At 33.8% G+C, this 18518-nt stretch overlaps 1 protein-coding gene across 1 annotated transcript in view; it reads right to left on the bottom strand.

The window, feature by feature from the left end:
• LOC111055403 overlaps window positions 1-18518 on the bottom strand; it is a 273287-nt gene that overhangs the window by 56916 nt on the left and 197853 nt on the right. Inside the window, exons 11-15 of the mRNA XM_039429382.1 lie at window positions 9053-9215; window positions 5954-6106; window positions 4236-4506; window positions 2262-2476; window positions 375-596 (exon numbers count right to left, since the gene is read on the bottom strand). Coding sequence (XP_039285316.1) covers window positions 375-596; window positions 2262-2476; window positions 4236-4506; window positions 5954-6106; window positions 9053-9215 — 1024 coding nt within the window. The remainder of the gene's footprint in view (window positions 1-374; window positions 597-2261; window positions 2477-4235; window positions 4507-5953; window positions 6107-9052; window positions 9216-18518) is intronic.

Below are 18518 nucleotides of genomic sequence, written 5' to 3'. Positions count from 1 at the left end.
AGGCTGGGGTTAGACCAAATCAGCATAGCAGCTAGAGCTCGGATTCTGAAGCATGAACATATAGAAGAAGCCTAACATATTATGAGAAGCATGATAAATGTATCAAAATATGTACGAATCCAATGTTAGTTCTCATGGGTTTAGAGTTTTCAAACTACTGCGGCTTGATTCAGATTTTTATTAAACTTTGTTCATTCACTTGTTTGGTCCAACTTAGCCTTAGAATAATGTAATTATCCATCAATTATGAAAACACATAATGATAGAATAATTGGGGATCAAGTATTGGTCATTTAAAGTTTAAATGTTCAAAATCAAATATAAGTGAGATGAACTACGGTTACTTACAAAGGTACCTAGTTATGGAAACTTACCGGTTTTGTATATAGCTCTGAACCCTCTTCCTTTTGGTTCGTCACCAGTTTTCAGGCGTATCTGAAGCCGTTCTCCAACCGACAGAAAAACGCCATCTGATAGCAGGTCTTTCCTCATGAAGGGTTGGATCCGCTCCGTACCACCACCCAGGCTGAGCTCTAGCAAAGCATCCGGCAAACTCATGTCGAAGTCTGTTATCTCCAGCCATACTCTCCTGCCAGCTGAAAAACGAAGAAATTCTAGAAGAAATCTTTAACCTAGAATTGGTTAACAGTCAATAATAAACAATTAAACTATCATGTTAGTCCAGTTTACCCAAATTGATATTTGGTCAAAATGTTTTTGCTGTCCTTATGAATTCTATTGGATTAAACCGATTATGTCAAACAGGTTATATGTTCACCAAGTTCCGTTTAATCTGATATACGAGTAATTCATGAGGGCAAGAAAAATTGATGTGTGTGTAACTGGCTTCAGACGAACAATTAGTAAGCTCTCTTTTCAACGGTATTGTACATGATATCCTTTGTAACATGATTCTGTCTCTTAAACTTCTGACAAGATACAGTGATCTAATCAGTGATATAAATCTTGTGTCGCCTTCAACAAAATATTTCTAAAGTGTCTACTACAAGAGAGAATACCGAAAGATTGATTGAATAAGTTACATTCCGAGACAAAAGTTCTACATGACTCAAAGGTATCATAATAGTAATGGTAGGAAACTACCTGAAGTGAGAATACAAGAACTGTTGAATTCACTTCCTCTGCAGATAAGAACAACGTGGTGAGGCTAGAATGAAATAAAATTTTAATTTAGTGATTTTGATCAGGGGTCTCCAACCTTTTTCATCCAAGGGCCACATTGTTGATTCTAGGAGGCTTGGAGGGCCGAAAACAAGGATGTACGTGGAATTTGACTTGTTGAACCATTTGCTAATGTCTCGCAATGGTTGATCGCTGCTTGTTTACAGCTAATTCTACACTAATATATAAATATAAATTATAAATATATATTTTATAAAGTATAAATATATATTTTAAAAGATCTGTTGCAATAACTCTCGGCGGGCCGTAGGTTGGAGAGCCCTGATTTAGATGATTAGTAAATACGTAAGTTCATGCTCGAACTCGTTAGATATGATCAGTTTGAACTTCCAAGAGGAATATAACGTGATCATAAAATTGGAGTTTCTGTGATTGAGATAACATCATCATTGAAACAATAAATTGATATTTGATTTTGGTGCCGACAACTAGGCTACTATCTAACTCAAATCATACATATATTTTTCAATGAATAAAACAATATTGAAACTTGAAGCTCCGACCTATGGTCTAAACAAGTCGTTGTAATATTTAAAATAATAGAGGGTTCTTCAAGTTTTCATATTGTTTTTATTAATTTATAAAAGTAGCCCATTCAAGTGAAGTGTTTTTATAAATTTTTCAATACATAATAATATTGATATGGGCATCTTTCTCCTCTTCTCTTGAAGCGTACTGATTTCATCGTCAATCATCAAGCTGATTGATAAATTTGTTTCGACTTTAAAAACAGTGTTCTTCAATGAATACAAGTTGAAGTATTTGCCTGACCACGCAGAGAGCGATCTGCTCTCCTTATGGGTGAAATATATTTTCAAAGGTGGAATCCTTGTTGATTTTTCCTACTCACAAGGAGCATTCATTGTCGTGAAACAGTCCAAATGAGCAAAAAAGAAATGGGTATAGCTGGAAATCATGCATGTAAAAGGTGAACTTTCAAGTGATTTTTATCACTTAAAGACCAGGAGCAAGTATAGTGGTGAAACAGTCGAGATGAGCTCGAATGAAGGGAATCATACATTTAGAAAGTGAACTTCTAAGAGTTTTTAACCACTCACCAGGAGCCAGTATGGTGGTGGAACAGTCGAGATGAGCAAGCAGGAAGTGAGGGTAGTTGGGGCTGGTGATGACTCCCTCCTTGGCGGTGAGAGTCTGCAGCGGACACCCTGACACATCGACGGCGTGCCACATCAGCGAGTAGCCGCCTCCCGATATCGAGTAGTCAGAGTGGAACCGAAGGCTCGCCGCGTTGCTCTCCGATACAAAATTCAGTCTGCGAAATTGAAAGTGATGGAGTGAACATTAGCATTTAATATGAAATAATAGAGTAGTATACAAAAGATGATACAATATTAAGTGTTCAAAAACAGCCTCCTGATATTGAGAGTGAGGCTAGCTACACACACATCGATTTTGGTCGTTCGATAAAAAATCGATCGTCCAAATGCCAATGGCAGCGCAATTAAATGAATGTGTGATTACAAACACATCGATCAACGATTTTTATTGTACGGACGCCGTGTAGTGGTCGTCTCTTGTCTCGACTAAACACGTCCGCCGTGTAGTGGTCGTTCAGTGGTCGTGAATACAGTGGTGCATGTGATCAAAGCGGCAACTTCATACACATAGAATTTGTAGTTTCTTACGAACTTTTATTGAACGTTTGAGTAGAGAAGGGTTACTCAGCTCTACGATACAGAATTCAGTCTGCGAAACAAATCGAAATATGGAAGTGAACAATGTGACTACAGCCAAAAATCATTCAGTGATTCATGAGGTATGAGGTGATTAGACAGGACAGGTGAGTTTATCATGTTTGAAGACACATGTTCGTCATACAATCATGTACGAGAAAATTTCTTGAAGTTTCCTTTTTGTGACTTTGATTTTGACGTGACAACGTCTTATAAATTGGTTTGCCGGGTGACACTTCAAGAAACTGCGTTACGTTCCCACGTTATGCGCTCACAATGAGAGCGAGTGAGAGCGTTCGTTTCGGTTCACGGTCGTCTGGAAAGAGCACGAATAGGAGCAGTAGCGAGCAACGCAGCCGAAGGCATTCACCTGGAGAGAGAGTGGAACGGGGCAATCTCCTGCGACTGCGCCACTACTTAGTGAATAGGTATAAGTGTAAGTATAATTATAGGTATAAGTGAATAGGTTATGTTGTAGTAATCACAATGTTGTGGTAGTTTTCAATCACAAAAGTAGTATAAATCGTTTCTCAGCCAATAATAATTTGTTTAACTTGAAAAAATGAGCGCGACTTGCTATGTAAAAAATTGAATGGAGCACAGTTAGCCCGCCTAAGAGCGAGAGAGACAGTGATTTTGTTGATGATGTGTGAAGGTAAAAATAAAATTTTGTTAATACGAAATTCAGTGCGAGATTCTTTGTATGAATTAATGTTTTAAATATAATTCTTTGTATAGATAAATGTTTTAAATTGTTACTATTATTTCATCCTTCTTCCTACTATGGGAATGAATATTCACATTAAAATTATTTTACCACTCAAAGTCGTTGTCACGTAAAACTTTCGCCCGTATACCAACTTTACAGGCAACTATTAGTTTGTCAAGGTTTCAATTGAAATTGAATGAAAAAGACTAAGAAATTGTCAAAAAACCACTGATTTTTGTTGTTTATTTTTTCTCCGCTGCTTCATTTGAGGTTGAATTATTCTTGTATCATTATGATTCGTAATTTTCCAGTGGTTTTTTTTTGTCATAAATTGTTTCCAGAAAATTTCGCGTGAACGTGTTCATCAGCATTCGAACACACTTGTCTGTTCACAGACGAGACACACTTGGCCTGTCGATAGTGGCCGACCTTCCTCTCCAGCTTTCCAGTTGTGATGGATCATAATGCCCTACTCTTATCACGTCTCAAGTTGTGCCTGATCATGATGCCCTATTCTCCTCACCTTATCTAGTAATGATGAATAATTATGCCCTATTCTCCTCAAACTCATTACTCAAACTCATTACTTTATCTAGTAATGAAAAATAATTATGCCCTATTTCCCTTACCTTTCAAGTTGAGCTGGATCATAATGGCCGCACAGCGTCTTCGGCTGCGTGCGTCGATTGGCGTCGCCGAGCTGCAGGAAATCATAGAGGCAGTGGGCCTGAGCCTCAAGGTCGAGTCGAGTGAAATGGATGACGATGCGGTGTGCCTCGGGTGCGGAGATGTTCACCCAGTAGTCCAGGTTGTGGAAGTAGGGGGCCGGATAGCGGGGAGAGGTCAGTCGGCCCTCTGTCCCGTTCACGGTGCCGTTCAGGTTGAGGCCGGTGCCTGAAACTGAATGCGAAAATTATTCAGGTTTTATAATTGGAATATAGGCTAAGTTATGTTATTTTCAGGATCTGAACAAGGCGTTTTTCCACACATCAGTATCAAATTCAGTGAATGGCCAAACAAAAATATAATTCTACAGATGGAAATACATATAGGAAGTTGCATTTGTTCAAATGCTAATTGATGAATAATAATTATATGATAACGAATATTATTATATTATTAATATGATATTATGATATTATAATATGAATATTATATATTATTAATATGAATAATAACGAAATTCCAGTTAAATGTTGCAAATCACCCTGAAGACTTCTGCTACAGCAAATATTGACAATATGGTAAACAGCTAGTGGAAATTCGATGAGCGCTACTATACAAAAATTATTTGTCAGCCCAGGAATCGAACCCTGTACCTCCTAATTGCCGGTCAGGAATGCTTACCCTTACACCAAACTGACAATCTCTGAATAGCAGCGCTCATTTTATACAAAGCAATAGCGGCCAGCCAGTCTACAGATGGGAATAAATTGGAAGCTGCATTTGTTCAAATGCTAGTTAATTAATAACTATTATTAAAAAAATCGCCGCAAATCACCGCAAATCACCCTGAAGACTTCTGCTACAGCAAAATTGACAACAGAGGGTAAACAGCTAGGTGAAAATTTCTGTTGTCAATATTTGTAGTAGCAGAAGTCTTCAGGGTGATTTGCAGCATTTAATTGGAATTTCGTTCAATAATAGTTAAAAATATTATTCTAATCCCATAATATATCATTTTCCATAGTCCACATCCTATATTCCATATTCCATAGATCATATCCTAACTCAACCTGGCCAAGCGGGTATGAAGCTGCCAAGCGACAATAATAATATTAGCATACATAATATATTATATTAAAATATTTTCTTGTCTCAGAACATAGATATGATAAATATTTTTTGTCATAGTTATTCAATTTCAGCTGTTTTACATCTATGAAATGAAGCCGGTGAACAGCTGATTGTAGAAAAATAAACATAATGATTCTCATTACAGCATACTAATCTGTAATAGAATTATATGTTTTCTTTACAGTCGAGTATGCTCCCTAGTTCCGAATTGGGAACAGCAAAACTGGTACAAGAAACCGTCTTTTAGCGCACCAGGTGGAAGTTTTATCAACTACAATCAAGAAATTTCTGATTCAAAACTTGTAAACTTATGTTATGTTTATAGAATGCATGTGGTAATGTCAGGACAAGCAGGTGATATTTTATGTTTTTCAATTATTCTTTTCTAAACTATTTTGACAAAAAATAGTGTAAGTTACTTGGACGTGAATGTCTTTTGCAGTGCTGGAATGAAATTCTAGTCTCGGCTAACGCCACGACTAGAAATATCATTCTCGCCTGCAAAAGGCCCCTTCCCGTCCTTGTGACATAATATACTACATTCAAGTACCTTGATTCTCTTTCTTGCAGACGTAACCACCAATAGAGCTGCAATCCTGAGCCTGCCAATATAACCCGCTGGGCAGTAGAGGTGTTGGAGTACTCGCCCATTGCATACCCAAGCATGCTAGCGACGAAGATAGGCCTGGTTTCTTCAGCCACGCTGCAATATAAATTAAAAAGTTCATATTAGAAACTGGTAGAGCCGGTCTATAGGATTTGTTTTTAAATTCATGAGTTGACCAACAAAGTACGTGGGTCTATTCAGTGAAAGAGTTATGAAAAAATTATGCAGTGTGATTCTCAATTATTGTCAAATAATTTGATAAGTGATAGTAGAGGTAAAAATAAGAAAAAAGTTCTCATAAACATATATCCATAAACGCTTTATTAGCGAGCTATACAGAGTGGAAGATTTCGCCCGGAATTCAGTTCCTCTGGTGAAATACACCAGTGTGAGTATTTTTTGAGGAAAAAGTTGAAATTTGCAATCAACTACAACCTATGAGTTATTAGTTCTCTCCTCATAAAACAGCAAATTTTTGTCGTGTAATGTACTACATAAGAATACATTTTATTCAACTTTTATTTATATTTAGTTCACACAGCTTACATTATTCTTTTCAGAATTTAATTCTCTAAAATTTTTATTGCGAAAAATTATTTGTTTACTGAACATTAAAGAAAGTTATTGGGCATCAAACGTAGAAGTCTGTGTTTTTCTACTTAGATTCTTTGCATATTTCAATTTTTTTCTTGAAAACTACTCACACTACAGCTTCCAAACTAGTTTTATTCAATTTTTCATATATTTTTCCATATGAATCCAGCATAAAGCTTTTCAAAAACTAGTCCTCGAACAATTCAGCATCGGTGTATTCCACCAGAGGAACTGAATTCCGGGCGAATCTTTCACTCTGTATAGCTCGCTAATGAAGTGTTTATGGATATTATATGTTCATCAGAACTTTTTTCTTAGTTCTACCTCTACTATCACGTATTAAATTATATTACCATAATTAAGAATTACTCTGTATATATAATTTATAGTTATGATCTTCTCTGTTTAACTCAAACAGTTTCAAAAAATGAAAAGTGTCTACATTCTCTCTCTTAAAAAATAGGAGCTGGAAATAATTGTGGATGTATCCTATACTATTAAACGAGCAATTTCTGTCTATATGTTTTTATGTTTAGATGTTTGGATGTTTAGATGTTTATATATCTGTATGTTACCGGATCTCGAAAACGGCTCTAAGGATTCTTTTGAAATTTGGAGCAAAGTAGGTTTATTATATGAAAGTTCGATTGCACTAGGTCTCAACCCTGGGATAACTCGCTGGAGGACGTTGAAAGGATGAATACGTCCTTGGATTAACAGCTGGAAATTTTGTCGTCTGTACCGTAATAATGGAAGAGAGTGAACGAGTGCATGTATGGTATTATCCAGCTGATCTCACGAGAAGGAAAATTCAGCAAGAGTAACTTATTTTCGTTCATGTTTTTTTCGAAAACATGTTTACTTCAGAAAGTCCAAAATAGTAACTAGATGCTGTTAGTGTAGAATAGTACATAGTATATTAACAAATATTGTAGTAAACATAGTATATCATTCTAAATTGAATTCAGTATATATATTTGTAATTGATGATGTGTTTGTTTTTTTGAAGTGTGAATAAATTGTTTTTTTGATGAGCCTAGCTTAACCTAGATTTTGATTTGGACTGTAGTATAAATTTGAAAAGAGACAGTTTTGGGCATACTGTAAGCCTGTTATGCCTCCTCATATAACTGTGAAAATAATAAATAAATATAAACTATAAATTCAATCTTTTGTTACAAATTTTCTATACTTCTACACTCCAGAGCGAAGCTCGGTCCCCCGATATTAGATCTTCATTCAGCCTCCGATATCAATAGAAAGTTCGTTTCTCTGTTTAAAATTGATAACAGATAGAATCTAGGAGATACGTGAATCAATGAGAAATGAATGCAGATTGATAAGAGATGATTAAATCATGAGAATGAAAAAATGCTGGTTCACACAAGATAACTTTTCTTAGATTGTGTCTTTCCTGAGTATTATATTATTTAATCTTCCTCAATGAAAAACCAATAGAGTATCAATCCACATTCAACCTATTAAATTATCAATGGAAAGTTCTCTCTAACAATATATGTCATGGATGATGACGGATGAATACAAGGAGAAAATGCACCAAGAGATACATAAATTTTGTGAAGTGAACGACTACAAGGCTTAACCTATTTTCTACTATGTGTAACCTTATCTAAATTTGGGAAAGGAATAGTACAAGGTTACCTTATTTTTTTCTCTCCCCATCATCTTGATGATGTACTCTTTGTATTGTATGAATCAATGGAAGATCAGATCAGATTAATGAGAGATTCAGATTCAGATTCAGATTCAGATTCCTTTATTCATGTGTTTAACAAAACATAATTCAACTTACGTTCTAGCGTTAAAAATAAATACCAGTAGCGGTAAAATAGCATAGTGAATCATATTAAACTAATGAGTTCTACAATAATATTGAGCAAGAAAAATTATGAAATATACAAAAGTTAAGGTACAACTGTAATGTTTTCACATGAAACTGTGAAGTTTGGACCTTGAGAAGTCCATTCTCAGAGAGGGTATCAAGGATACCCTCCCCTTCAGCACTTAACCGTAGAAAAAGAAAGTTAAAAATTCAAACGAAATATTATGTCTAAGCGAAAAAAATTAAGACTAAAAATATCAATAAGTAAAAACCATATCATAGAAACTAAAATCATTGAGAGAGATAAGAGATGATTGAATCATAAGATTGAAAATGAATTACACTTTTCTTAATACTCAATGAAACCGCAATATTCTGCATATTCTGATAAGACTTCAATTCAATTAACTTTCCAGGGAGGAACATGTATAACTTTGAAGGAGTTTGAAAGAGACCCACAAAACATGAAATATTACGTTTCAGTTGGAATAAAACAGTTGAAATCCAGCTTGAAAATGTGGCCTGTGTGATCACGAAACCATGGTCCTGTACCAAATTGAACTGTAGAACTTGACGATAAATGTGTGTTTTCAGTTGAAATTCACCTGTATAAGTCATTGGTGAGTTGTCCACCCAGTGCCAGTCGTCTGGTCCCTGCATTTGACCGCCGAGCCAGTAGATTGCGTTGGTTGAATAGTCACGTGACTCGCGGATTTTCGATACAACAAACCGCTCTTCCTCAGGGCTATTAACGCTGGCTAGGTCAGCCTGCAAAAATAAATAGAAAATCAATGATGGGAGATTCATGATTATCACACTGCCTAGATAAATAGATCAATCATTAACGAAATGCACAAAAGAATACAGTGAAATCATACAAAGAATACACAAGGAACAATCACAATACACATTTGTAAATCACAAAGAATACAGTGTGAAATTATCACAATACACAACAGAATACTCCCCTGACTCTATAATATGGATAAATATAGAAAGTATGAGAGAGCCAGGGGAACCTCATTATAAGCTAAGTTCTTTATGTTGAAATAATGTTTCTATTTTCATAATTTTTATCTATTTATTCATTTATTGAAGTAAACTTTCTAAGTTTTGCTCGGGTTCTCTATTGCCTTCATTTGTTTAGCTATTATTTTATTTAGGTACAAAAGAATACTCCCCTGACTCTATAAAATGGATGAATATAGAAAGTAACACATATATGATACAAATTCTCATATAAGTATGATTATTGTACAATTATATATAATTAAAAATCATACTTATATGAGGATTTGTATTATATATGTGTTATTTTCTATATTTATCCATATAATAGAGTCAGGGGAGTCTTCTTTTATACATGACTAAAATAATGAATGAATAAATAGATAAAAATTATGGAAAAAGAGACATCATTTCAACATGGAGAACTTAGCTTATAATGAGCTTCACTTTTTACGTTAGCACCTGATCAGCATTGATTTGTCATACTTGTCTGTGATAGAGGAATTAGATAGCTCTATCGTTTTCTACCTTTGCATCGCTACCAAATCGTTAATATGCTACAAAGACACATGATCAATTACCAGAGTATTCAATCACAATTACCGTACTGTCTGTCTGTATGGAAGTTTATTATCAAATCGTAAAAAAATATGATAGCTCTGTTCCATACTTTTCCACTATTAAAATTAAACTTGAATTTTGTAAAATCTGGTGTGGCGCACTCACACAACTTTCCTTGCCGTTATGAGAATTGATCAACTGACGCTAGTGTTCACGCGCATCTACTTATAAACAAAGATCTGAGTCAGCTGGTGACAGGACAATAACGCTGGAGACATACGAGGTCTGCTATCTCTTCGTAGTGAATCATTTAATAGAATCAACAGTTGCCTACAATTTGCAATTGAATAATCATATTTTCTCGAATTTCGAGCTCAAATTGTATCTGAAGCATGACAATTGGGAATCTAAAATCGAACTTTGCATAGATGGAGCGGAGCTCCAGGGGACTTGGACTCAGGGGACCTTGAAACGTATATAAATTTAGAAATTGGGGTACCTTAATTTTTTCGGAAAGCAATACTTTCCTTACCTATGGTAATAGGGCAAGGAAAGTGAAAGGACACTTATGGAGTGAAAATGCACTAATGTCATTAGAGTAAATTCCTACAGTCTGATGATGACCAACAACAGGTCGAAACGATCGATGTAAGTGCATTTTCACTCCATAAGTGTTTTCCAAAATTCAAGTTTAGTATAATTATGATATGCTCATTTTATCCATGAATTGAATATTATTTTTGAGATGAAATGATTAATTATTATCAATAATAAATGTTGGAACAGATATACAGGTATAACTTGAATCACAGCTATCTATCATACAATACGGTGGGGAAAGAAAAACCTGAAATCAACGCCCTCCTATCATTTTCACTGGCTTCAAACCTGAATCTCACTATACAACTCTATCTCAAAAAGTAAAACCATAGAATAACCAATCTATCTCTACTCGGTTTACACGTAGGCTACTCGAATTACAAACTATCTTTGAATCGTTATTTCATGGTAATAGTTAATTAATTGTAGTTGAATTTGTGGTGCGGTATTTTTGATATATACAGGAGCAGTTGCTAAAATCCCTAGTTTGCAAATAAATTTGCAATAAGTTAAGGCCGTCCGGCTCGCAAATATGCTGGGTTCAGACCACAGCTCTAGCTCAGTAGTAGATGCATGAATATTCCAAATATAATGAATCACCATAGGGTTCAATAACTGGTGATCAATAATTCTTACCGCTGCTTCCGTGAAGTTATTGAAGAATACCAATAAGGAAATCAAAAATATAGTTGGTGACTGATTATCAGTAACCATATATTCAATCGAGAATAATGAAGATCAACTATGGTTTTTCTAGTTGATTTTTAAAACGCTTGTCATGAATATAGGTATGCACCAATTTACCCTTTCGAAATTCCTTGAAACTTACAACGCCAGTTCTTGAAGTTCTCTGGATCCTCATATGATATACTGTAGACTTATTAATATAAATATCAGTAAGATTTTGCTGGCTGGATAGTATTACTATCATCAAAGGATGATGAGTAAAAAATGCTCTGAATAAGATCAATATTAATTGATTCTTTAATAATATATGCTGCGGAATAAAAATGCTTGGTACCGAGACAGCTCAAACTGTATATCACGAGATGAATTAGGAAATAATAAAAACTTCTAAGATCTTGTATGCTGACATAAAACATGAAATATATTCCCATAAAATAATATGTATAAAATATTTCTTGATAAAAATAATTTTCTTTGAATAAATAAATTTTCTAATATTTGAATAATTATCACAAGATTTATTAGCATTCACAATATTGTGAGCTGTAAAAATATGTACTTTTTAATACTGATATGTAGACTTCAAGTCGGTTCAGAACTTAACAACTTGGAACCTGTTCAGTCTATAGATTTAACAGAACATACTTTGAACAATGAATAATAATTAATAAAAATAATAATTTAAAATCTCAGAGTATGTGTGTTCGTGCCGTGCATGGAAATAAGCTTCCTATATAAACCAAATAAATTCATAAAAAGATTTCTTATAAACTATATGATAGTGTTCGACACGTGGCGAATATCTTAAATTTGAATAAAAACTTATATAGCGCTTTGATTAATCCCCCAATTTACTGACAAAGGCCTTATTATTAAATGAGCTCATTTAAGATAATTTGCACACTCACTATAATGATGTTCTTGTAGTTCTCGTAGAATAATTAATTATCTCCAATAATTAATTAGCTGGATCCTTCCATTTCTGCAGGGCTCGTGTATGGTCCAGATTTCTTACAAGTTTCTATCAATATTAAAGATATATCTACGGGAATAAATTACCATTAAGAACTCTTTAACAACACTGATTCACAAATAATCAAACATTAATTACATGTACTTGACATTTGAAAACGGGATTGGCTTGATGCTTTTAAAAATTGATTGGAAAAGAGGCCCTATTCTCCATGTGTTCCGCTTAGGTCGAGATCACAAGCCAGAGAGAGCAATTCTCAGAAAAAATTTCATCTCTTCCTTAAACGATTTATAAGTTTTCCTCTGATTGGCTTTCTAATCTTAGTAAGACGTGATGTAATTGGTTACTTAAGATTCAGGGTTTCTCCAACTTTGTTATACAAAGATGAATAAAAGTTTATAAATAAATAAATTAGGTAATAGCCTGAGAACATTCCAATAAATAAATCTCAATACATGAACTATAATGCGATATACATTTAATTTTCTATGTGAGCTTTGTGTACTCTTGGTTTTCATACTATTTTTAGATTTCAATAAATATTCGAGTAACAATAATAATCGTCCTTATCTCATTACATAAACCTTCCCTAATATATGATATATATATTTTGTGAGTAAAAATTATAATTCAATTCATATTAGTGGATTGAGCAATCAGCTGATTTGTTAGATATCGATTCAATAAATATATTGTCGATTGATGTATTAAATCAAAACAAAGGATTCTAACCTCATATTGTACAAGCAATCTTTTTTTTATAATCTGCCAATAATAAACAAGCCGCTTTATAATTTTATTTTCTGCCAGAGAATTCTCATTATTGTTTAATTACAATTTTGCATGGTTTTCTTATCGCTTAATAGATAACATGATTACTTTTTATCATAAATAATATTCGATTTTATTTGAGTGGTACCTTGACTAGGCTATCTATTCTTTCAATTTTACAATTCTACTAAAGCTTAGTTATTCACTTCAAAATTATTTTATGGTGCTAAGACACAACGTCATAAATTTAAAAAAGCTGAGAAAATGAAATTGTTACTCTTGTATTTTTTCACAATCTCCAAAATTTTAATAATCAATGATCTGATTTTATTTACTCACAATCATAATTATATTACTTTATTAATTTTTTGTGTTGTTATTAAATCTACATATAAATTAAAACATTTACAACATTTTCATTTATAGATAAATCTTCAGTTGAATAAATTGAATTAACGTTTCGGTAGAGAGTTAGTGGGAAGGATATTTCGAATATTCTTTCCGCAGAATGAACATTGATATGTCCAAAGCTCCGCCAAATGTATGTAGATGCATAATAATATTATCTAAAGTTATTCCAAATTGCTTTCTCCATATCATATACAATTCAATAATTATTTTTCTAGTCTATATTATGTAAATTCATCTATAATTTTGCTGTATCGTAATATATCATATATAAGTGTATAAACCAGTATAATATATTGTAACACGTACTAGAACAACACTATTATTATTGAATATAACTATATCATTGAATCATAACTTCTTGCTAATTGGTAATTCTTATTTTATTGTTGATTGAAATACAAGATAAAATTGTGAGGTGATCCATTGCTCTTTTAATACTCCTCTCAGAATCCCCACGATTCTCTCCCCAAATCTCACGCCACCAAAAGCCCAAACTCTCACAGCGAGACAGTCTCATTAACAAGAGTCAATCTCTGATTATTAATAAACTCCTCAGACCTGAATTGATTAAGCTAGATTGCATCATCAGCGGGGGATCCCACCTTTTTGCACTCGCTGGTTTCAGCCATAAGCTCTCTCGCCAAAACTCTCTCATCCAATCTTATCACAGTGATTATCTCCCTTTCTAGCACCGACTTTAACTCCCAGTGGGTGAGCTACAATGAGAAGATTCACTTTAAACTGTCATCATGCTTCATTGAATGACACTAACGCTTTCTATTCAAACAACGCTGACAGTTTAGAGTGAAACTTCAAAATGTTCAACTGAGTTCAAGCTGTCAGTATTCCTTATTGAATAACATTAACACTTCTCATTCATACAACGCTGACAGATAGCGTGAAACTTCAAAATGTTCAACTGAGTTTAAGCTGTGAGTATTCCTTATTGAATAACATTAACACTTCTCATTTAATCAACGCTGACAGATTAGAGTGAAACTTCAAAATGTTCAACTGAGTTCAAGCTGTCAGTATTCTTTATTGAATGACATTAACACTTCTTATTTAATCAACGCTGACAGATTAGAGTGGATCTTCAAAATGTTCAACTGAGTTCAAGCTGTCAGTATTCTTTATTGAATCATATTAGCACTTTCCATTTCATCAACGCTGACAGTTTTGAGTTAATCTTTGACTGTTAAACTGAGTTTCGACTGTCAGCACTCCTAATATGAGAAACATTAACACTTCTCATTTGATCAACGCTGACAGTTCAACCCTGGAATGGTATCTATCCGTATTTTTTCTGCACCAAATAAGTATTTTAGTTCTACAAGAATGAATATTGCCCCAACTGCGTCCAGCAGTAGTGTCATCTATCACAACAGGTTTTCGAAGTTATTGCACTAGTCACAGTAGCTACTTGACAATTTCTCATCTACAGTATTTATAAGCATTGTTGCAGATATTTTACGAATAGATTTTTTTACGATATTTTACGCATATATACCATTAGTGTTATGTTTTGCATGGTGTATTTTTTCTAGTTTTTAATTTTTTATAAGATGTACACTATTGTTTAGTGCGTGATTCGACTTATATTTAGTGTAGTATGCTCTAAGGATTATTTTGAATTGAAAAATAGCACTCAGTAACTCTGGAATTGACAGAATTTTGAACGAAAGTAGAAGTGACACATCTGAAGCAGACAATGATATTGTAAGTGGATCAGAAGATATACTTGAAATCTCTGCAGGTATGAGAACTATGAACATTTTATATATTTCTCTCATAAATACATTTATTACTATATCAATTGGACATGAAATATAATCTATACAGAGAACGTTTTTATTGTTCTATACCTATTTTTTCTAATTTTCAGTGTTTTCAAATTACATGCCATAAGATTTGATTTTTTCTATTGCTTAAAAACGCTTTTCAATTATCATTCTCTTAGTTATAGCTTGTCAACATGTATCTGAAATGATATCATGGGTGAATAGATATCTTTGAGTGCATAAACATTGTTTTTTTAATGAATAAACCAACAATCCAAAAAATACGAATAGATACCATTAATGTTCCTCCAAGATAGTATAGGCCTAGCATTCCAGGGTTAAAGTGAATCTTCCAACTGTTCAACTGAGTGAAAACTGTCAGCACTCCTCATAAGGATAAATCAGAGCTTTCTATTTAAACAACGCTGACAGTTTAAAGTGAATCTTCAAACTGTTTTACTGAGTTCCGACTGTCAGCAGCACTAATTAAATAACATTGAGAATTCCTATTCCGACAACGCTGACAAATTAAAGTGAATCTTCTAACTGTTCAACTGATTAAAAACTGTCAGCACTCCTCATAAGCATAAAACAGAGCTTTCGATTTAAACAACGCTGACAGTTTAAAGTGAATCTCAAAGCTCTTCAAATCTGTTTCGACTGATAGAACTTCTTCATTTTCCATTTAACTAAAGCTGACAGATTAAAGTGAATCTCAAAGCTCCTTAAATCTGTTTCGACTGATAGAACTTCCTCATTTTCCATTTAACTAGAGCTGACAGATTAAAGTGAATTACCTGCTGGCGGTATTATAATATTGCTGCTAACCACCTGTTGCTCAATGCTGCCTTTGTCAACACAGTTGTTGCAATTGCTTTGCATAATATTATTCAACTAGTAGATACTATAGCTGTATGGAGAGAGTGCCGGAACGCCCTAGTAATTTCCAAGTCATATCACACGCGACTTAATAATTGACTCAACTGGTAGACTCTTAGTTGAGGTATGTGAGACGGTTGAAGTGAATCATTGTTTCATTGGTTAACAGTGTTTTAGGGAGTATTCAGGGTAATGTCCAATATGATAAGGGAATGTTATCTTGAACTGTTCTTGGATTGATTCAAGGAGGTAACGGAACAAACATACTCGTTCTCTTCAATTCAAGTGTAAGGCCCATATCATATGCACAATCTAAGTTAAACGCTTAACCACGATTACTTGTTGATATGTTTGCATTTAATTTAAATAACCTTGAACCTTTGAAGTCAGCTGATTCTGATTTGATGTGAACGTGTTTACAAAATAGTTTATGAAACGGAATCAGTTTATGCTTCTGGAATTGAATTAAGTATTTTGCAATAAGATACTATCATTTTATTTGAATGAATGAAATACAAATGAGATATTATAAACTATACAAATTCAATTTTTAGAGTATAATTCAATTCAATTCAATTCAATTCAATTTATTTCCACATGAAATTACAAATTTGTAAATATAGTTAAGTTACAATAAAGCAATAAATATAAAGATAAATTACTTTACTATTTATTTAAACTTGTAATATTATTGAAAAGTGGAATCCCCCAAGAAGACTATACATCTGTGAATGGGGGAGAGTTCCTATGAGCAAGAATATAACAAAAAGTAAATCAAGTTTGAAATAGTTATAAGCAAAATAATATACATTCATAATACTAAGTTAACCTAACATATATGCTAGTATGATAGAGTGCAATCTACAGACTATTGCACTTCCCTACCACTGTTTTTGTGACCATTTTTGGAGAGTGCTTAAATGGAAAGAAAGAGCTAAAAAAAAAGAGCAAGAGGACTCAAGACTGTGACAATTTATTATTAAATTGTAGAGATTTAAGAAGCATAGGAATGGAGTAAGCCCTCGGTTCCAGCCCAACCTATGGCAATCAACCATTTAAACAGCTTCCTTTTATACACCACATCGCTGCAGCTCTCAGCCTCCCTGATATAATTGGGCAAATTTCTTTAGACGATTTGTGCTAGATAGTGGGGAGACCTAAGTTCTATTCCGTGATATAATTGAGGTGTTGAATATCCATGGTTATTTCTGTGTCGAGTTTGATAGTTATGTTGAATATTGCTGAGTAGTTCTATTTTGTGTTTCCTGAAATATGTGAGAAGTGTTTTAATATACAGTTGTCTTAAATTGAGCACAGGGAAGTCCGAGAACAACAGCGACGTGGGATATCTGGGTTCTTTTTTAAGAATTTTTTTATAATGTGCGCTGGGCAACCGAGAGAGGCTCCAGGCTAGCAGATGACACCCCTCCCCAGACAATGATACCATACTGTAACACTGACTGTGCATAAGCATGGTATACTCTTTCACTTAATCTGGTATCAAGTACTTGGCTCAACTGAGATAGACCATACAGCATCCGTCGTAGCCTTTGCTTGACACACTGCATATGTGGTGCCCAACTCAGCTGATGGTCAAAAATAGATGGTCATAATAGAATCTAACCTCAATCCTCCTAGTACTGCGTTTATCACGGAACATGGCGGATAAACGGAATCATTTTATGCTTCTAGAATTCAATAAAGTATTCTGCAATGATATACTATCATTTTATTTGGATGAATAAAATACAGATAAGATATATATGATAAACTATTCAAATAATTAGATTTTCAGAGTATGATAGAACTTCTAACCTAAACTCCGTTGACATTCAAATTGGCCAAATTTCAAGTGTGCTAAAACAGCTGATCAAAAAATTTCATTATTTGTGTTTATCATTCAATAATTAAAACATTTATAATAATATCATCTCATTGTCATTTGGAAGAATAAAAAGTATAAACTCAACCTCTTACATAATTGAACATAATCTTTTAGGTTATTTAGACAAATCAGAATAAAAAATGAAAATACTTGGAAAATTTCCTGATATTCAGATTACCTCAGATTTGCTAGAGCTATCACCTTCCACTTTTGCTTTCGGAAGTGCTTATAATAGACAACTATTCTCATATATATATTGTTTATTTTTGAAAACAACCAGATGTATTGTTTATTGTATACAACCAGAAAAGTCTCATTTTCGGCCCTAGGTGCAATTCGATGAATCGAATTGAATTAAAAGTAGACCATGATGTGAGTAACTTATCATTTTGAGTTGTGAACTTGCAAGTTGTGTTTATGTAGGCCTAAAGGTGCGTACAGATATACGCGCCGCGAACATGAGCAATAGCAATTCACTTTTAATCAGCTGATGCCAAGCTTTTTATAACTATATC

This window comes from Nilaparvata lugens, chromosome 5 (assembly GCF_014356525.2).
Source record: "Nilaparvata lugens isolate BPH chromosome 5, ASM1435652v1, whole genome shotgun sequence".
NCBI lineage: Eukaryota > Metazoa > Arthropoda > Insecta > Hemiptera > Delphacidae > Nilaparvata > Nilaparvata lugens.
The sequence above is the reverse complement of the archived record's forward strand: the minus strand, read 5'-3'. Positions and strand labels throughout refer to the sequence as shown.